The sequence below is a fragment of the Salmo trutta genome, chromosome 21 (assembly GCF_901001165.1).
Source record: "Salmo trutta chromosome 21, fSalTru1.1, whole genome shotgun sequence".
Taxonomy (NCBI): Eukaryota; Metazoa; Chordata; class Actinopteri; order Salmoniformes; family Salmonidae; genus Salmo; species Salmo trutta.
This window is the reverse complement of record NC_042977.1, coordinates 30,316,772-30,339,336: the sequence shown is the minus strand read 5'-3', so window position 1 is coordinate 30,339,336 and position 22,565 is coordinate 30,316,772. Positions and strand designations below refer to the sequence as shown.

The following is a 22,565-nucleotide window of genomic DNA, read 5'->3' as shown; positions in this document are numbered from 1 at the left end:
CCAATGGTGGAACAAGCTCCCTCACGACGCCAGGACAGCGGAGTCAATCACCACCTTCCGGAGACACCTGAAACCCCACCTCTTTAAGGAATACCTAGGATAGGATAACGTAATCCTTCTAACCCCCCCCCCCCCTTAAAAGATTTAGATGCACTATTGTAAAGTGGTTGTTCCACTGGATATCATAAGGTGAATGCACCAATTTGTAAGTCGCTCTTGATAAGAGCGTCTGCTAAATGACGTAAATGTAAATGTAAATGTAAGATTAATGGCAAGAAGATAGAGGGCAGTTTACCAGCATCCTTCCATCTACTGATCACCCGATCAATAAAAAGATGGAGTGAACTGAACACACAATCAATGGAGATATAGAGGGATGAGTGAGGCCTGGCTGAGTTAGCCTCCACACAGCAGGACTGACCACTTGCAATTAGAGGAGACATTATTAATATACATGAGCTGGAATCTTAAATGGACAGATATTGACTCCAAGGTTGGCAGATAACATAGTAGCTGTGAAGTATTTTCTCTGAAAATGAGGGCACTGTTTTGATACTGAACTTTATTGCAGCCCAAGCGCACAGTGTAGCTTGGAGTCAATGCAGGTTGTTTAGCAGTCACGTCTCTATAGGTATTAACTAAACAACAGTATATATCAGAGGCTGTGGGCTGAATGTCTGACAGGTACCATTCCCTTACTGGTGAATAATAAAATGGCAGTAAAACAAAATAAACATTGCCAGAAAATTTCAGTTTCACTTTCTGAACAGAGGAGCCTTTTTCTAAACTGTGATAATTCACAAAAAGTCCCTCTTTAATTGTAAACTTACACAATCATATGGAGAGCATAGAGTACATTAAAGAGATCCCTTTGAAGTTTTGAAATTACTTGAACATTTTCCAAACATACGGTGTGCAGAATATAACATTTAAGAAGTTGTTCCAAGCCTTGTAGATCTGAATAAGAGTTCAAAGCCAATGACTCTTGTGAGTGAATGATGTTTGAAGCTGTTAAACATTAGGTAATTTCCAACCTTCCTCATGTCGACAGTGAAAGTGAAAACTAACTTGTCAGGGGATTTGCTGTGTTGTATGTATACTTGTCAATTCATTTTCAATCATTAGTTACAATTCGCTAAGCAGATTGTACAGGTGGTAAGTGGAATTTTTTATTTAAATATGAATTTAATGTTGAGGGGAAAAGACAGTGTACTGCTTAAAATACTGCTTGTTTGTTTCTGAATGCGAGAGAGAGATGAGGGAGCCTGAGACTGGCATCACCAATTTAAAAGGTCTTTTTTATCTAAAATGTTTAAAGGTATATGTATGTGTGGTTTGGATGAAGTGCACTAGTACATTGTCATGCATAGCGATCTAGCAGTTTAGGTGTTCCTGACCATAATTGTTTGCTATCGAGTTGGTTGGACAGGTTTAAGCCAGGTGTGGTAAGTTAGCGAATTAACGTGTAGTTCACCCATGCTTTCAGTCTCCCCATATAGTAGTTCTATTTGATGTAGCTCTGTCTTTTAAAGTAAAATGTACATGACTAAATATGGACATTATTAACTAATGAATGATATTAACTTGTTTTCCATAGTGTTACCTGGTCTAATTAAAAAAGTTATTCTAATTAAATGCTCATTCTCATTGGTTATACGTGTGGGTGGGATTGAGGAGCAAAGGGATAAATGCTGTCCTTTTCTCTCAGCTCAGGGTTAAATACCATTTGACAATGTGCTCAATAGCAGTTTGTAGTATACAGGCAGTTGATTTAGGCTGTTCTGGTAGACTCTTTAGTCCCAGTAAGGGGAGAGTTGGACTCTGCTTAGAGCTGGAAAAGGGGTCATCTGTATTTATGATATTTAGCATTTTGGCCCAGTCTTAGCTGCAGTAGGAACACTATTGAGGGGCTGAGATTTACACTCGCTGTCATTTTTTAGTTTTCATATCCTGAATGTTGCTGCTATGGACAACTGTTTTCTAGACAAACCATGTATCCTGAAATACTGCATCTGTACAAAAACAATCCTTGAATTTATTACAATCATGGGTCCTCCTCATTCTCACCTGTCACCTCCCTTGGCTACTCTGGGTCAGCAATTCTACAAAGAGAGAGTGAACATTTTGCGGTCACATTCTAATGCATTATTACTTCAACGCTTCATGACACTACCATTATAATGCCTGGCACGTTTTGTAAAAATACAGTACCAGTCAAAAGTTTGGACACCTACTCATTCAAGGGTTTTTCTTTATTTCCTACATTGTAGAATAATAGTGAAGACATCAAAACTATGAAAAAATACATATGGAATCATGTAGTAACCAAAAAAAGTGTTAAACAAATCAAAATTTTATATTCTTCAAAGTAGCCAGCCTTTGCCTTGATTACAGCTTTGCACATTCTTGGCATTCTCTCAACCAGCTTAACCTGGAATGCTTTTCCAACAGTCTTGAAGGAGTTCCCACATATGTTGAGCACTTGTTGGCTGCTTTTCCTTCATTCTGCGCTCCAACTCATCCTAAACAATCTCAACTGAGTTGAGGTCGGGTGATTGTGGAGGCCAGGTCATCTGATGCAGCACTCCATCCATCACTCTCCTTCTTGGTCAAATAGCCCTTACACAGCCTGGAGGTGAGCTGGGTTATTGTCCTGTTGAAAAAACAAATGATAGTCCCACTAAGCGCAAACCAGATGGGATGGCGTATCGCTGCAGAATGCTGTGGTAGCCATGCTGGCTAAGTGTGCCTTGAATTCTAAATAAACCACTGATAGTGTCACCAGCAAAGCACCATCACACCTCCTCCTATATGCTTCATGGTGGGAACCACACATGGAGAGATCATCCGTTCACCTACTCTGTGTCTCACAAAGACATGGCGGTTGGAACCAAATATCTCAAATTTGGACTCATCAGACCAAAGAACAGATTTCCACAGGTCTAATGTCCATTGCTTGTGTTTCCTGGCCCAAGCAAGTCTCTTCTTCTTATTGGTGTCATTTAGTAGTGGTTTCTTTGCAGCAATTCGACCATGACGGCCTGATTCATGCAGTCTCCTCTGAACAGTTGATATTGAGATGTGTCTGTTACTTGAACTCTGTGAAGCATTTATTTGGGCTGCAATTTCTGAGTCTGGTAACTGTAATGAACTTATCCTCTGCAGCAGAGGTAACTCTGGGTCTTCCTTTCCTGTGGCTGTCCTCATGAGAGCCAGTTTCATCATAGCGCTTGATGGTTTTTGCGACTGCACTTGAAGAAACTTTCAAAGGTCTTGACATTTTCCGGATTGACTGACCTTCATTTCTTAAAATGAATGATGGACTGTCGTTTCTCTTTGCTTATTTGAGCTTTTCTTGCCATAATATGGACTTGGTCTTTTACCAAATAATCTTCTGTATACCAACCCTACCTTGTCACAAGACAACTGATTGGCTCAAACATATTAAAAAGGAAAGAAATTCCACAAATTAACTTTTAACAATGCACACCTGTTAATTGAAATGCATTCCAGATGACTACCTCATGAAGCTGGTTGAGAGAATGCCAAGAGTGTGCAAAGCTGTCATCCAGGCAAAGGGTGGCTACTTTGAAGAATCTCAAATATAAAATATATATTTGATTCCATATGTGTTATTTCATAGTTGTGATATCTTCACTATTATTCTACAATGTAGAAAATAGTAAAATAAAGAAAAACCCTGGAATGAGTAGGTGTGCAAACTTTTGAGTGGTATTGTAGGTCTGACTGTCAGAGAAAGCATAATGACTAGGTATATGTGTTTCAGAGATAGGTACTGTACATGGATGACAATACAAATGTGATATTAACTCAAAGCTAATGAGGTAAAAACATGATTGAAAGGGTCTCTGTGCCTATACATTTACAATGATTAGAGAGAAATCCAACCTGTCTCTGACTCCTTGGCAACTGTCACTTATCCATTGTTGATCTGTTATGATGTAATCATGATTGAATGCAAATAGTCTGGTTACACCTGGAATGAGTTAATATTTCACAGACAAGTAAACTCAAGTCTAATAGCATTCTGGTTGGGGACTTACAGTAAACAGGTGGTGGTTTCCTCCTCATTTTCCTCCCTCCAGGTTGGCAGAGTTGGGATGAATGGGAAGTGTGTGTTCTTCATCAATGGAGCCTGTGGGAGCTATGAGTAATATTTGGGATGCTGCAGAGGGATCGTTGGACAACTGCTCAGAGGAGGATTATGACTGTCCTATATGTCAGGATGTCCTGAAAACCCCCATCAGGACCAGGAACTGCAGACATGTGTAAATATACAAAACCATAGTCAGGCCAAGGCATAGCCCAGGTCAAATAACCAAATATTTGAGATCAAATAATCCACAAAATGGCTGGCTCAGCTCAATACTTTAGTTGCCAGATGTTTGTGATATTACAAAAAAGAAAGTCTAAGCCAACTCATTAGGATATATCCTATAGCCTACAATAAAACGCAACCTTTATTAAACAATAACCATCTCTGTCCTCCCAGGTTCTGTAAAAACTGCTTCCGCCTGGCTGTGAGGGCCCAGGGGCCACACTGTCCCCTGTGCAGGGGCCCCGTATCGGAGACTGAAAAGAGAGCAATAGATGTCCAGCAGCAGATGAGGGAGAGGAAAGGACAGTGCAGGGCCTGTGGTACTACGGTAGCAGACACTATTTATTACACTTTGTTTATAAATGAGCTTAAATGTTTACACTTAAATATTTTACCTGTGTGGAGTACAGAACATATACTCAGTGTTTTGTAGTGTTACCTAAATACTGAGGAGGGTGTTGTTTTTCATGTTATTCCATTGTTTCCCCTCCATTTACAGTCATGCTAGGGGAACCCCATAGCTAGTACATGTAGTTCTTCCCCAAACCAACACTACAATCAGGTCGCTGATCAAAGGGACAACACACAGGAGGAAAACTCTGTAGTCTACACATCTACACAGTATGATAAATACACTCCCAAGTGTGCTTATGATTTTCACCTCCTTAGGTCTTCCCACCATATATGAAGTATACTTTTCACCCATAGGAATACCTAAGGGGTTGAAATGTTAATACACACACTTGGGACTATATTATCACTGTGTGTGTGTGTGTTCCTTTTTTGATGATGAACATTTACTTTAATATCTAACACCTGCTCAAAGCCTTTGGATGTGTGTACAAGGTTATATTCCTTGATTATAGACAAATTGGATGTATTTATTTTATTTAACCTTTATTTAACTAGGCAAATCAGTTAAGAACAAATTCTTATTTACAATGATGGCCCGGACGACGCTGGGCCAGTTGTGCTCCGCACTATGGGACTCCCAATCAAGACCGGATGTGATACAGCCTGGAATCGAACCAGGGACTGTAGTGACGCCTCTTGCACTGAGATGTAGTGTCTTAGACCGCTGCGTCCATGCGTGTGTGTGTGTGTTAACTATTTAACTGGAACTAAGCAAACTACTAAATCGTTCAGTTTACATCTTGCTGACATCTTTTCTAGGCTACTGTAGATTTTATTAAATGAGATGTAGGCCTATCAGGGCCTATAGGCTACCTGCCATTATCTAAGCAAACTATGGCAAAATGTTATTATAATCATAAACCCAGATTTGAATCTGTAGCCTATGTCTATTGAAATGACAAGTCAATCTCGCAAATGGAACATAACAATTTGTAGTCTTAACATCTGGCACATAACAGCACAATTGCCAGAAAATAGCCTAACATTAGTTTTTTTATGTTCATCCAAGTGTTTTTTGGGATCCTCTGTCATCACTGAAACGCTCCTGTCGGATTTATCTATAGTTATGCACATGCACAAAGGGTATTTATTTTTAAACCTGGTTCGAGCTCTGAATGCTGATTGGCCGAAAGCCGTGCTATATCAGAACATATACCAGGGGTATGACAAAACATTACTTTTTACTGTTCTAATTACTTTTTACTGTTCTAATTACTTTGGTAACCATTTTATAATAGCAATAAGGCACCCCTGGGGTTTGTGGAATATGGCCAATATACCACCGCTGACGTCTGTATCCAGGCACTCTGCATTGTGTCGTGATTAAGAACAGCCCTTTTTTATTTCACTTTTATTTAATCTTTATTTAACTAGGCAAGTAAGTTAACTTTTTTTTCATTCAACTTTTTCACCCCGGTCATTTTATCTGGACATGATTCTACAGGACCTCCACCAGCCGACAAAGCTAAGTAGTAACATTAACACTATGCCATCTAATTGCAGTCGTTGTACTCATAATATACAAGATAACTATTGCCTTACGGTGAGGTTAGCCGTGTGGCAAGCCCAGCTTCAGATGCAATCATTAGGCAAGGGTAATTTAAGTGTAGGAAAGGATGAAACAGCATCTGTGCCACCAGTATGTACAGATAGTAGTATAAATCCCTCCACACAGTCCCCACAGCCGAACAATTTTCTCAAGGCTTCTGAAAAGAAATATGTCGATCATTCAGCCGACATAAACTTTCAACCGGTTCTCCCCATTAAGGGTGTGTTCGTAAATTCAATCTGGAGTGCCAGAGTCCATTCAGAGTGCGCTCTGGGCGTTCGTAAATTCTGAGTTTGCCAGATTGTCAGTTTCGTAAATCCAGAGCATTTCGCTCTCGGAGCATTCAGAGCGCACACTGGACTCTCTGGCCAAGGTGTAGGATTGATCCGAGCGTTCTGACCTCACAACGGCAGTCAAGCTAACTGGCTAACGTTGGCTAGCTTGCTAGCTACTTCCAGACACAAATGATAGAACACCTCACTCTGATTGTTTTACTCACCCTAGCTTCTTACATCTAGACGTTCCGCTAGAGGAACACCTGCTCCAATATTCAATGATGGGCGTGGCGCGAAATACAAACTCCTCGAAAATCCGAAAACTTCCATTTTTCAAACATGACTATTTTACAGCATTTTAAAGACAAGATTCTCCTTTATCTAACCACACTGTCCGATTTCAAAAAGGCTTTACAGCGAAAGCAAAACATTAGATTATGTCAGCAGAGTACCCAGCCAGAAATAATCAGACACCCATTTTTCAAGCTAGCATATAATGTCACAAAAAACAAAACCACAGCTAAATTTGCATTTGAGTCATTTAGCAGACGCTCTTATCCAGAGCGACTTACAGTAGTGAATGCATACATTTCATACATTATTATTATTATTTTTTATTTTTTATTTATTTATTTATTTTTATTTTTTTCTGTGCTGGCCCCCCGCACTAACCTTTGATCTTCATCAGATGACACGCCTAGGACATTATGTTATACAATACATGCATGTTTTGTTCAATCAAGTTCATATTTATATCAAAAACCAGCTTTTTACATTAGCATGTGACGTTCAGAACTAGCATTCCCACCGAACACTTCCGGTGAATTTACTAAATTACTCACGATAAACGTTCACAAAAAACATAACAATTATTTGAAGAATTATAGATACAGAACTCCTTTATGCAATCGCGGTGTCCGATTTTAAAATAGCTTTTCGGTGAAAGCACATTTTGCAATATTCTGAGTAGATAGCCCGGCCATCATGGCTAGCTATTTTGACACCCACCAAGTTTGGAACTCACCAAACTCAGATTTACTATAAGAAAAATTGGATTACCTTTGCTGTTCTTCGTCAGAATGCACTCCCAGGACTTCTACTTCATCACCCAATGTTGTTTTAGTTCCAAATAATCCATAGTTATATCCAAATAGCGGCGTTTTGTTGTGCGTTCAAGACACTATCCGAAGGGTAACGAAGGGTGACGCGCCCGGCGCGTATCGTGACAAAAAATTCAAAATATTCCATTACCGTACTTCGAAGCATGTCAAACGCTGTTTAAAATCAATTTTTATGCGATTTTTCTCGTAAAATAGCGATAATATTCCGACCGGGAGTCGTTGTTTTCGTTCAAAGACTGAAAATGTAAACATGGAGTCGTCTCGTGCACGCGGGCCCCCGTCTCATTGTTCTCAGATCGACCACTTACCAAATGCGCTACTGTTTTTCAGCCAGAGACTGCAAAGTCATCATTCAACGTTCTGGCGCCTTCTGAGAGCCTATGGGAGCAGTAGAAAGTGTCACGTTACAGCAGAGATCCTTTGTTTTGGATAGAGATGGCAAAGAAGGCCAAGAAATGGTCAGACAGGGTACTTCCTGTACAGAATCTTCTCAGGTTTTGGCCTGCCATTTGAGTTCTGTTATACTCACAGACACCATTCAAACAGTCTTAGAAACGTTGGAGTGTTTTCTATCCAAAGCTAATAATTATATGCATATTCTAGTTTCTGGGCAGGAGTAATAACCAGATTAAATCGGGTACGTTTTTTATCCGGCCGTGAAAATACTGCCCCCTTTCCATAACAAGCTAGCAGAGCTGGTTAGGCTATCCAGAGTGTTGGTGACTGTAACTACGCTTTTTTTGCCGACGTTTACTGACACCGACCATATTCAACAGGTGTCGAGCGTTTGTAAATTCATCAGTTATTCTGCGCTCTGTAACATTCAAACGAGAGTGCTCTGATAAAGGAGTAGATAGCCAGAGTGAATTTAAGAAATTAGTCGAAGTCAGAGTCGGAGCCTTCTCAAGTCTCTCCTCCATCGGTTACGGGGTCTGAGCCGCCAAAGCCTACCACCGTTAGCTCTGACAAATTGAAAACCCTATTCATTGGCGACTCCATTACCCGCAATATTAGACTTCAAAATAATCATCCAGTGATCATACACTGTTTACCAGGGAGCAGGTCTACTGATGTAAAGGCTAATCTGAAGAGGGTGCTCGCGAAGACTAAATATAGGGAGTATAGGGATATTGTTATCCACTCGGCACCAACAATGTCAGAAAGAAACAGTCAGAGGTATCCAAGCGCAATATAACTTCACAGCGTGTAAATTAGCTAGAAAAATGTGTCAGCAATGAGTAATTGCCTCTGGCTCTACAGCAGTCTCACAACTCAATCGCTGGTTGAAAACTGTTTTCTGCCCTTCCAAAAAAATGGAATTTGTAGATAATTGGCCCTCTATCTGGGACTCACCCACAAACAGGAACAAGCCTGAGAGAAGGTGCAGGCCAGGCAGCATGCTGTTAGCCAGCCTGCCAATTTATTGAAGTCTGCCACTAGCATTGTCAGTGCAGTCAACTCAGCTATCACCATTGAGACCGTGTCTGTGCTTCGATCTAGGCTGGGCAAAACTAAACATAGAGGTGTTCGCTTTAGCAATCTCACTGGAATAAAGACCTCCATTCCGGTCATTATTGAAAGGGATTGTGATATCTCACACCTCAAAATAGGGCTACTTAATGTTAGATCCCTCACTTCCAAGGCAGTCATAGTCAATGATGTGATTGGCCTGACTCAAACATGGCAAAAAAAAAGAGGCCTCTCATCCTGGTTACACTAGTGACCATATCCCCCGTGCATCCCACAAAGGTGTCGCAAACATAACAGTAAATTTCAATGTACCAAAAAAATGACTGTGTTTTCGTGTTTTGAGCTTCTAATCATGAAATCTATGCAGCCTACTCAATCACTTTTTATAGCTACTGTTTACCGGCCTCCTGGGCCATAAACAGCATTCCTCACTGAGTTCCCTGAATTCCTATTGGACCTTGTAGTCATGGCAGATAATATTCCACATTTTGGTGACTTCAATATTAAAATGGTAAAGTCCACAGACCCACTCCAAAAGGCTTTCAGAGCCATCATCAACTCAGTGGGTTTTGTCCAACATATCTCAGGACCTACAAATTGCCACAGTCATACCCTGGATCTAGTTTTGTCCCGTGGAATAAATATTTTTCCTCATAATCCATGATTATTGGACCACCATTTTATTATGTTTGCAAACAACAAATAATCTGCTAAAACCCCAACCAAGGATCATTAAAAGCCTTGCTACATATTCTCTGACAATCTTGCGTAGTACCCTATATGCAGTCGAATCCCTAAAAACCCAAAACATTTGTTACAAGAAATTAGCTCCCTGGTATACAGAAAATACCTGAGCCCTGAAGCAAGCTTCCAGAAAATTGGAACAGAAATGGCGTTCCACCAAACTGGAAGTCTTCCAACTAGCTTGGAAAGACATTACCGTGCAATTTTGACGAGCCCTCACTGCTGCTCGATCATCCTATTTTTCCAACCTAATTGAGGAGAATAAGAACAATCCAACATTTGTTTTTGATACTGTCGCAAAGCTAACTAAAAGCAGCCTTGCCCAAGAGAGGATGCCTTTCACTTCAGCAGTTATGAATTCATGAACTTCTTTGATGAAAAGATCATGATCCTTAGAAAGCAATTTTCAGACTCCTCTTTGAATCTGCGTATTTCTCCAAGACTCAGTTATCCAGAGTCTGCACAGAACTGCCACGACCCAAGATCAATGGACACACTCAAGATGTTTAATTCTGTATCTCTTGACACAGTAATGGCCTCTCAAATAGTCATGGCCTCTAAACCTTCAAGCTGCGTGCTGGACCCTATTCCAACTAAACTACTGAAAGAGCTATTTCCTGTGCTTGGCCCTCCTATGTTGAAAAAAATAAATGGCTCCCTATCCTCAGGATGTGTACCAAACTCACTAAAAGTGGCAGTAATAAAGCCAAACCAGGACCCAGTTTTTACATTTTCTATCTGCCTATATCGAATCTTTTTTTTAAAATCTGTTGCGCAGCAACTCACTGCCTTCCTGAAGACAAATAATGTACACTAAATGCTTCAGTCTGGTTTTAGGTCCCATTATAGCATTGAGACTGCACTCGAAGGTGATAAATTAACTTTTAATGGCGGCAGATGAAGGCTCTCCATCTGTCTTCATGCTCCTAGACCTTAGTGCTGCTTTTGACACCATTGATCACCACATTCTTTTGGAGAGATTGTGTAAACCAATTAGAGTTTCCAGACAACTTCTTTCCTGGTTTAGATCTTATCTGTCGGAAAGATACAGTATTAGTTCGTCTTTGTGGATGGTTTGTCTTTTGAATTTCAGTGTTCCTCAAGGTTCCGTTTTAGGACCACTATTGTTTTCGCTATATACATCACCTCTTGGTGATGTCATTCGGACACACAATGTCAACTTTTCCTGCTATGTGGACAACAGACAGCTGTACATTTCGATGAAATATGGTGAAGCCCGAAAATTGCCTACCCTGGAAGCCTGTGTTTCAGACATAAGGAAGTGGATGGCGACAAAACGGAGATGTTAGTTCTAGGTCCCAAGAAACAAAGAGATCTGGTGTTGGATCTGACAATTAATCTTGATGGTTGTACAGTTGTCTCAAATAAAACTGTGAAGGACCTCAGGGTTGCTCTGGATCCTGCACTCTCTTTTGACGAACATATCAAGAATATTTCAAGGACAGATTTTTTTCAATTTTTGAAAAATTGCAAAAAATCGAACTTTTTGTCCAAAAATGATGCAAAAAAGCTAATCCATGCTTTTGTCACTTCTACATTAGACTACTACAATGCTCTACTCTCCGGCTACCCGGATAAAGCACTAAATAAACGTCAGTTAGTGCTAAACACAGCTGCTAGAATCTTGACTAGAACCCCAAAAAATGTATCATATTACCCCAGTGCTAGCCTCTCTACACTGGCTTCCTGTTAAGGCTAGGGCTGATTTCAAGGTTTAACTGCTGACCTATAAAGCATTACATGGGCTTGCTCCTACCTATCTCTCCGATTTGGTCCTGTCGTACAGACCTACACGTACGCTACGGTCCCAAGACGCAATTCTCCTTATTGTCCCTAGAATTTCTAAGCAAACAGCTGGAGGCTTTCTCCTATAGAGCTCAATTTTGATGGAATGGTCTGCCTACCCATGTGAGAGACGCAGACTCGGTGTCGACCTTTAAGTCTTTACTAAAGACTCATCTCTTAGTATGTCCTATGGTTAAATGTGTGGGGTGCGAAAGTGAACGACAAGGCACTGGTCTCTCTCGCTCTCTCTACTATCCAGTTGTACCCTCTACAACCACTGTGGTTATTATTTGACCCTGCTGCTCATCTATGAACATTGGAACATCTTGAATAACAATCTGGCCTTAATGGCCATGTACTCTTATAATCTCCACCCGGCACAGCCAGAAGAGGACTGACCACCCCTCAGAGCCTGGATCCACTCTAGGTTTCTCCCTAGGTTCCTGCCTTTCCCAGGGAGATTTTCCTAGCCACCATGCTTCTACATCTGCATTGCTTGCTGTTTGGGGTTTTAGGCTGGCTTCCTGTATAGCACTCTGTGACATCTGCTGATGTAAAAAGGGTTTTATAAATACATTTGATTAATTTAGCAACACCACCGGTGGATTAGATACATTTATCAATTTAGTTAATTATGGTTGCTAATTGGTTAAAAACAAAAATGTTGCTTCACACATCACCCATTTTATGTATAGACCTGTGTGTTTTCACTTCTCAGAAGTTTCTCAGCAAGATGAGGGTTCACTACAAAAGCTGCAGGAAGTACCTTGAGGAGTATGGCACCCCTCTTGACGCACCACCCCCACCAGTCACACCAACGACTCAGGAAGTCAGCCGTGTATCTGTGGATACGATCCACATGACTGGGCAAGTATACAGAAACTGAATCCACCGAATCATAGGTGACCGACCGCCTTGATTTGGTCTTATGTAGCAACATTTGAATTATTATTTTTTTTTTTACATTTGGATAAAAGCAGAGACACAGAGCTACAAAATGGTATATCATACACTGCATTTGAGGAACAATGGGAAAGTAATTCTGCTTTTAAAGTTGATAAACTTGTAACTGCACTTTTGAGAAAATGGCCTTTGAATGTTTTGGTACCTACTGGAGAGCTTTTCTTTGTCTACACCCATTCAGCATCGTTCACACCCTCTTAAACGTTAGCCCCATCCATCTTTTTAAGGGTTGATCCAACAGCAGTCAAGCACCCAAGCTAACTGGCTAACTTGCTAGCTACTTCCAGACACAAATGAGAGAACAGCTCACTGACCATTACTTGCCCTAGCAGAGCTGGTTCGGCTGTTTTTATGTTATCCAGACTGTTGCTGCAACGGGTGTTGAGCATTCGTAAATTCGTCTGTTATTCTGTGCTCTGGCACACTCAGATGAGAGTGCTCTGAAATCGGAGTAGATAGCCAGAGCGAATTTACCAGCTACGTCTGTCACTGCGACAACTGTTGATATTCTATTGAAGGGTGTGTTCGTAAATTCAATCCAGAGTGCCAGAGTGCACTTTGGGCATTCATAAATTCAGAGCATCGTCAGATTGTCCGTTCGTAAATTCAGAGTGTTTCGCACTCGGAGCGTTCAGAGCGCAAATTGGACGCTCTGGCAGATGAGTAGGGTTGATCCAAGCATTCTGACCTCACAACGGCAGTCAAGCACCCAAGCTAACTGGCTAACATTGGAATTCTTCCAGACACAAATGAGAGAACGCCCCACTCTGACCATTTTACTCACCCTAGCAGAGCTGGTTAGGCTGTTTTTATGTTATCCAGAGCGTTGGTGACTGTAACTGTGCTGCTTGCAACAATTTAATTACGCTTTTTTTGCCGACGTTTACTGACACCGGCCATATTCAACGGGTGTTGAGCGTTCGTAAAATAATCAGTTATTTTTTACACTGGCACACTCAGACACCTGAAATCGGAGTAGCTGGCCAGACTGAAGTTACGAACGCACCAGAAATGGTTACGTGCATAGTGATGTCTTTTGTTAAGACATGTAGCTAGCTAGGTAAACAATGAACCATAATCCCAACTCATGACGTTACTACCCTGCATGAATCTGCAGGTAGCTAACCAACCAGGTTCAATGTTAGATAGCTAACATTAGGCTATAACTAGCAAAGCAAATGGCTCTGAGATATGAATAATAACATCATACACATAACGTTAGCTAGCGAGCCAGCCAGCTAACGTTAGCTAGCTAACAGTACATTTTAACTTGAAATGAAACCACTTTCCATCAAAATTAGAAAAGTGTAATATCTGAAAATGTAGCTAGCTAAACTACCTTACCCATGTGCATCGTGGATGGACACGTCTACCTGTCACTGATGCCATGGTTGCCCTTAGTTTGAAGATGTAATCCAGAGATCGGTGTTTTCTCCATCTCCTTAGCTATCATACTCGAATTCCAATGATTTCAAAACTCAGTCCTCCAGAAAGTGGAGACCAAGACTTACGAAGTTTTACTACACAATGCATTTAGAAAAAAGCCACGTTTATTACCTACACATACTGACTAGCTCAAATAAACAGAAGCCTGCTATATGGCAGACCAATCCAAACTCATCTCTCGGGCATGTCCAGCCCACTCATTATCTCAGCCAGTCATGGCTACGGGAAGGTTGCTGACTTTTTCTGTGGCTAAACCAACTAGGCTCAATTTTATTTGTATTTTTAGATGGCATACAAGTTTGTTATTAAGGCACATGAGTTCACATGTTCCAGAAGGCATTTTTGCCAGAAAACACATTTTGATAAAAAAAGAATTCAAACAGCCCTCCTGTGAAATAGTGACACGCGACATACACCGAGTGTCCTGAAATGAGTCACAAGGATTAGTACTACTAGTAGTACTTTTAATAATACTGTAGTAGCAGAAGTAGCCTACTAGAACTGGAAATACTAGTATTAGTACTGTAGTGTGGTACTACTAATAGTGGCAGAAGGAGTAGTAGTGCTTCCGGTTATTTTAATAGTAGAGGTATAGGCCTAGTACCTGACTATGGTGGAAGTGTTCTAGAGTCCATAGTGCTGTCGCTATCCAGAACTCTTCATGGTCAGTGAAGGTGAATACATGGCCAGAGCTGAGACCAAATCAGTTCTGCATCATTAGGCATCTACCTAAGATCCAAGCTTTTTAAGTAAAATAAGGCAGCATCCTAGGAATATCAATAACCAGTCCCCGATAAGACAACACTGAAACTACTCAGTCTGCATTAAGCTGACAGCTTAGTTTGATTGGTCGAGCTTTCCTTTGTCCCAGTTACAACCTATAATCAAGGATAGGACACATTGGACCGTAGCATCAGCAAAAGGACAAAACATTCTCATCTTACTGTCCTCTTTGATGATATATTGGCTATAGTGAATACATTTGTGAATTAAATAGCCAGATAGGCTGTGACATATATAAGCCACAGACTTCATTCTGATTTACAGTTATGGATGCAATGTTATCATGACTTTAATCAGCTTTCTATTTATTTAACTAGGAACAAATTCTTGTTCTGGGGCAGAATGACAGATTTGTATCTTGTCAGCTTGGGGATTTGAACTTGCAACCTTTCAGTTACTAGTCCAACACTCTAACCACTAGGCTACCCTGCCGCCCCTCTTTTATTAAACATGATCTGTTAAGAGGTCATGGAGATTAATAAAACGTTTGTTTGAGAGTTTTTTCTGATAGTTGAGATTAGATATTTTGATCATTGATCAAAGAATTATACTCTCAAAGTGGTGTATATTTGACTATTCTCATTATGTTTTCATCTAGGATTCTACCAGGACAGCCCACACAAACACAGATGTCTGAATTGGTTAGGTATGTATGATCTTACTGTCAAAATGTAATCATGTGAAAATATTGTATTTTTGTGCATGTGTTAACGATGGTGACTTGTTTCTCAGGCCCAGAGTGTTGACATTGGGCTTCCTGGGAGGAAGGGTGTACTCCTGCCCATACTGCCCCCTGCAGGGTCTCACAGACATGAGACTGGTCCAGCACTGTGTCGGCAGCCACACAGGAGAGAATGCTCCAGCTGTGAGTGAGCCTATTCTAGCTTTCAAACATGAACCTCAATAGCAAGAGCTGCAACATGTCTTGAATAGTAATTAATGCTAGATATTATATCTATACTGAACAAAAATATAAACGCAACATGTACATTTTTGTTCTCATGTTTCATGAGCTGAAATACATACTCACAAAAAGCTTATTTCTCTCAAATAATGTGCGCAAATTTGTTTACATTCCTGTTAGTGAGCATTTCTCCTTTGCCAAGATAATCCATCCAACTGACAGGTGTGGCATATCAATAAGTTGACTAAACAGCCTGATCAATACACAGGTGCAACTTGTGCTGGGGACAATTAAAGGCTACTCTAAAATGTGCAGTTTTGTCACACAACATAATGTCACAGATGTCTCAAGTTTTAAGGGAGTGTGCAATTGGCATACTAACTGCAGGAATGTCCACCAGAGCTGCTGCTAGAGAATTGAATGCTAATTTCTCTACTATGAGCCTCATCCAACATCGTTTGAAAATTTGGCAGTACGTCCAACCGGCCTCACAACTGCAGACCATATGTAACCACACCAGCTCAGGACCTGCACTTCGGCTTCTGCACCTGTGGGATCATCTTAGACCAGACAGCTGAAGAAACTGTAGTTTGCACAACCAAATAATTTCTGCACAAACTTTCAGAAACCATCTCAGGGAATCTCATCTGCGTGGTTGTTGCCTCACCCGGGTCTTGACCTGACTGCCGTTTGGCATCGTGACCGTCTTCAGTGGGCAAATGCTCACTTTTAATGGCCACTGGTATACTGGAGAAGTGTGCTCTTTACGGATTAATCCCTGTTTCAACTGTACCGAGGAGATGGCAGACGTTATGGCGTCGTGTCGGCGAATGGTTTGCTGATGTCAACGTTGTGAACAGTGCCCCATGGTGGCGGTGGGGTTATGGTATGGGCAGGCATAAGCTACAGATAACGAACACAATCACATTTATCAATGGCAATTTGAACGCACAGAGATACCGTGACGAGGTCCTTAGGCTCATTGTCTTGCCAATCATCCGCCGCCATCACCTCATGTTTCAGCATGATAATGCATGGTCCCATGTCGCAAGGATCTGTACACATTTCCTTGAAGCTGAAAATGTCCCAGTTCTTCCATGGCCTGCATACTCACCAGACATGTCACCCATTGAGCATGTTTCAGTTCCTACGACAGCGTATTTCAGTTCCTGACAATATCCAGCAACTTCTCACAGCCATCGAAGAGGAGTGGGACAACATTCCACAGGCCACAATCAACAGCCTGATCAACTCTATGCGAAGGAGATGTGTTGCGCTGCATAAGGCAAATGGTGGTCACACCAGACACTGACTGGTTTTCTGATCCATGCCTTACCTTTTTCTTTTAAGGTATCTGTGACCAATGGATGCATATCTGTATTCCTAGTCATGTGAAATCCATATTTTAGGGCATGTTAGGTTTTCACTCTGTTTCACTCTGTTAGTTCAGTTACCTTTGCATTCTTGTGTACAGGAACAATGGTGGCCATCTTGAAACACGTGGGGACAGCAGACTGGCATAGGGAGAGCTTGAATATGTCCGTAAACACACCAGCCAGCTGGTCTGCGCATGCTCTGAGGACGCGGCTACGGATGCCGTCTGGGCCGGCAGCCTTGCGAGGGTTAACACGTTTAAATGTCTTACTCACGTTGGCCACGGAGAAGGAGAGCCCACAGTCCTTAGTAGCTGGCCTCGTTGGTGGCACTGTGTTATCCTCAAAGCCGGCAAAGAACGTGTTTAGCTTGTCTGGCAGCAAGACGTTGGTGTCCGCGACGTGGATGGTTGTCCTTTTGTAGTCCGTGATTGTCTATAGACCCTGCCACATATGTCTCATGTCTGAGTTGTTGAATTGCAACTCCACTTTGTCTCGATATTGACATTTTGCCTGTTTTGATTTCTTTACGGAGGGATAGGGGGAATACACTGTTTGTATTCTGCCATATTCCCCATCACCTTGCCATGGTTAAATGCGGTGGTTCGTGCTTTCAGTTTTCCGTGAATGCTGCCATCTATCCACGGTTGCTGGTTAGGGTAGGTTTTAATAGTCACAGCAGGTATAACATCTCCTATACACTTCTTAATAAACTCAGTGAACATCTTGGTGTTCACGTCCATGTTATTCCCAGAAGCTACCCGGAACATATTCCAGTCAGCGTGATCAAAACAATCTTCAAGCGTGGATTCCGATTGGTCAGACAAGCGTTGAATAGTCCTTAGCACAGGCGCTTCTTGTTTTAGTTACTGCCTATAGGAAGGGAGGAGCAAAATGGAGTCTTGGTCAGATTTGACAAAAGGAGGGCAGGGGATGCCTTGTATGCATCCCGGAAGTTAGAATAACAATGGTCCAGTGTTTTTCCAGCACGAGTGCTACAGTCAATGTGCTAAAAGAATTTAGGTAGCCTTTTCCTCAAATTTGCTTTGTTAAAATCCCCAGCTACAATAAATGCAGCCTCAAGATGGTTTCCAGTTTGCATAAAGTCCAGTGAAGTTCCTTGAGGGATGTCGTGGTATCGGCTTGAGGGGGGATATACATGGCTGTGACAATAACCGAAGAGAATTCTCTTGGGAGATAATATGTTCGGCATATTATTGTCAGGAATTCTAAGTCAGGTGAACAAAAGGACTTGAGTTCTTGTATGTTGTTACAATTACACCTTGAGTCGTTAACCATGAAGCATACACCCCCTCCCTTCTTCTTCCCAGAGAGATATTTATTCCTGTCAGTGCGATGCACTGAGAATGCAGGTGGCTGTACAGACTCCGACAGTATATCCCGAGAGAGCCATGTTTCCGTGAAACAGAGTTTGTTACAATCCCTGATGTCTCTCTGGAAAGCAGCCCTTGCCCTGATCTCATCAACTTTGTTATCTAGGTACTGGACATTAGAGAGTAATATACTTGGAAGCGGTGGGTGGTGTGTGCACATCCTAAGTCTGACTAGAAGACTGCTCCGACTCCCTCTTCTCCGGCGGTGTTGTTTTGGGTCGGCCTCTGGAATCAGTTCAAATGCCCTAGGTGGTGAGGACAAAGGATCCACTTCGGTAAAGTTGTATTCCTGGTCGTAGTGCTGGTAAGTTGACGCCACTCTGATACCCTATAATTCTTCCCGGCTGTATATAATAACACATAAGATTGGGTTGAGGTCGGCTGATTGTGGAGGCTTGGTCATCTGATGCAGCACTCATCACTCTCCTTCTCGGTCAAATAGCCCTTACACAGCTTGTAGGTGTTTTGGGTCATTGTCCTGTTGAAAAACAAATGATAGTCCCACTAAGCGCAAACCAGATGGGATAGCGTATCGCTGCAGAATGCTGTGGTAGCCATGCTGGTTAAGTGTAACTTGAATTCTAAATAAATCACTGACAGTGTCACCAGCAAAGCATCCCCACAGCATCACACCTCCTCCTCCATGCTTCATGGTGGGAACCACACATGCAGAGATCATTCGTTCACCTACTCTACGTCTCACAAAGACACGGTGGTTCGAACCAAAAATCTCAAATTTGGTCTCATCAGACCAAAAGACAGATTTCCACCGGTCTAATGTCCATTGCTCATGTTTCTCGGCCCAAGCAAGTCTCTTCTTATTATTGCTGTCCTTTAGTAGTGGTTTCTTAATTCGACCATGAAGGCCTGAACAGTTGATGTTGAGATGTGTCTGTTACTTGAACTCTGTGAAGCATTTATTTTGGATGCAATCTGAGGTGCAGTTAAATGCTGATTTCTGAGGCTGGTAACTCTAATGAACTTATCCTCTGCAGCAGATGTAACTCTGGATCTTCCTTTCCTGTGGAGGTCCTCATGAGAGCCAGTTTCATCATAGCGTTTGGAGGTTTTTGCGACTGCGCTTGAAGAAACTTTCAAAGTGCTTGAAATCTTTCAGATTGACTGACCTTCATGTCTTAAATTAATGATCAACTGTTGTTTCTCTTTGCTTATTTGAGCTGTTCTTGCCATAATATGGACTTGGTCTTTTACCAAATAGGGCTATCTTCTGTATACCACCCCTACCTTGTCACAACACAAATGATTGCCTCAAACGCATTAAAAAGGGAAGAAATTCCACAAATTAACTTTAAACAAGGCACACCTGTTAATTGAAATGCATTTCAGGTGACTACCTCATAAAGCTGGCTGAGGGAATGCCAAGAGTGTGCAAAGCTGTCATCAAGGCAAAGGGTGGCTACTTTGAAGAATCTCAAATATAAAATATATTTTGGATTTGTTTAACACTTTTTCTTGGTTACTACATGATTCCATATGTGTTATTTCATAGTTTTGATGTCTTCACTATTATTCTACAATGTAGAAAATAGTGAAATACAGAAAAACACTTGAGTAGGTGTGTCCAAAGTTTTAGCTGGTACTGTACCTTCCTCATCCATGTAATTATTAACTTCTAGTATAGCAAGTATTTCAAACTAGAACTCAACAGGCCTCATTATGTATTTAACCTTTTATTTAACTAGGCAAGTCACCCTCCCCTAACCCGGATGACGCTGGGCCAATTGTGCGCCACCTTCTGGGACTCTCGATGATGGCCAGTTGTGATACAGCCTGGGATCGTACCGGGATCGTACCAGGATCTGTAGTGACGCCTCTAGCACTGAGATGCAGTGCCTTAGACCGCTGCGCCACATGGGAGTCAATTGACTGATTTCCTTATATGAACTGTACAGTAACTCGTGAAAATCTTTTGAAATTGTCGCATGTTGCGTTTTATATTTTTGTTCAGTGTAAAAAATAATTAGGATGTGCTGTTTGTTCTGTTTGGTAAGTCACCCCCTCTCTCCTCTAGGTGTGTCCCATCTGTGCTGCCACTGTTTGGGGCAATGCTAGTTACTGCAGCCGAAACCTCATCGGTCACCTGGCTATCAGGCATTGTTTCAGCTATGACACCTACATGGTGAGTGTCTCATAATTTTTCTCTGAAGTTATGCCAAGGAGTTCCATAGAGAAAAAAAAAGAATTACGATTTCCAAGAAATCGTTCCTAGAAATTCTTCAGTGGAAAATCATTATGTCCTGTTCTTGACAGCACTGTAACTCAATGCATTTTCAAAAGCAACAGGCTGACTTTGCATTATTTTTACATACAGTACATACCATCATGTCTACTCTAGATGGTAGCCTAGAACACAATAGCTAATTTCCCTTCTAAATTGTTGTCATGTGTATTTTGTACATACCTTAAACAAAGATGGTTCATGTTTGTTTGTGTTCTCTGCTTGATGTCCTACTTTTTACGGAATCCTCCTGTATGTTCCCAGAATGTAGGGGAGGACGATTACACCCAACTCTGCCTTGCCATTCAGCAGTCACTGCAGTAAGGCACCGGCATCACAGAGTGACAACAAGGCCCTAAGAGAGCTACACATTATGTTCCAACACAATACAAACCTCTTCAACCGCTCCTTGCAACATCAATGGTGTCTATGATGTTACTTATTGTATCGTATGTTCCTGGAAAGCAATTGCATATCCCTTTTGCTTCTTTGAGTTATTTTTCTGTATTCCATTTTCATTCCACTTTCACACGTGTCCATTACAGTAGGTCTAGTCCTTGGTGGGTTCTTCAAGTTAACACCATTGAAGTGAACTCACTTTCCCAGCAACATGTTTTATGGACATAATGGGTGTGCTTTGAAAAGATACTGAGAATTCAAGGCAATTTGAAAGTAAATTGAAGATGAACAATGTGTAGTAGGCTATCATGCATTTTCTCACCATAGCCCTTAACAATTCCAGGTTGGTTAGGAATTGTACAATAGTGTGTGATTATGTACAGTTAGTCAGGCAGATCTATGTAAAGGTTCTACTCATGAAATGATGTTCACAGACAAGTTTAGCTGTGGGGCATCTAATGCTCATAGAACATGGATGTACTGAGTGGACAAAACATTAGGAACACCTCTTTCCATGCCCAAGACTGACCAGGTGAGTACAGGTGAAAGCTATGATCGCTTATTTCACCTGTTATATCCACTTCAATCAGTGTAGATTATTTGATTTGGAACGCTTGTAGTCATAATTTGGACTAATCTTCCTTAAACATTAAAATACAATTTATAATATGATCACATTTTCACATATAACACACTGTTAAAAAACAACAGACATAATACACTGACATATTGACCAGATAAATACTCTAATAGAATGATTCCTTCATCTACCATAGTCCTACACAACCTTACGGTTTATTGTATTTAAATGGTTCTAAAGTATTAAGAGGAGGAAGGGAAGCGCTACTAAGGTACACAATAGTACATTTTGGTAGACAGAAGGTGCTCTTTGGTCAAAGGGGTGAATTAGTCATCAAAAAGAAAGGAGGACCAAGGCCGCTCTTCATATAATTAATTAAAATGCCTTTATTTGTATGACATGTTCAATAGAAACAAAGTTTTAAAAATCCGACGTGTTTCGGCTGCATGGCCTTCGTCAGGAAGTACAAAGAAATAATACAATGTCCTCTTTAAAACAGTTTTTCCAATTAGCCCTAATTTTAAGAGGGAGTGGTTACAAAATTGATTGGACACACCTAGTAAGCAATACTATACACATTAAAAAGTGAAATACTGTAGCTATGTTATCAAAAAATTCAACTCCAAGCTAGAAGTATCAGAATGCCTAGAAAGGTAGTTCTAACCTTAAATATGACTGGGAGAAGTGTCAAGAATAAGAAAGCAATATATTCCATAGTACACTAGAACATAGCAAACATGAACAACAACAGTCTAAACATAGCTGA

The 22,565-nt window shown here is 41.2% G+C and overlaps 1 protein-coding gene across 1 annotated transcript; it reads left to right on the top strand.

The window, feature by feature from the left end:
* Window positions 1-1,056: 1,056 nt before the first annotated feature.
* Window positions 1,057-21,515, top strand: LOC115157136 (E3 ubiquitin-protein ligase RNF138-like). The gene is made up of 8 exons (XM_029705118.1): window positions 1,057-1,155; window positions 4,107-4,289; window positions 4,514-4,667; window positions 12,437-12,585; window positions 15,509-15,556; window positions 15,643-15,775; window positions 20,614-20,721; window positions 21,085-21,515. Exons 2-8 carry the CDS (start codon window positions 4,126-4,128, stop codon window positions 21,142-21,144), a joined length of 816 nt encoding a protein of 271 aa, XP_029560978.1. The 5' UTR covers window positions 1,057-1,155; window positions 4,107-4,125; the 3' UTR covers window positions 21,145-21,515.
* The last annotated feature ends 1,050 nt before the right edge of the window (window positions 21,516-22,565 follow it).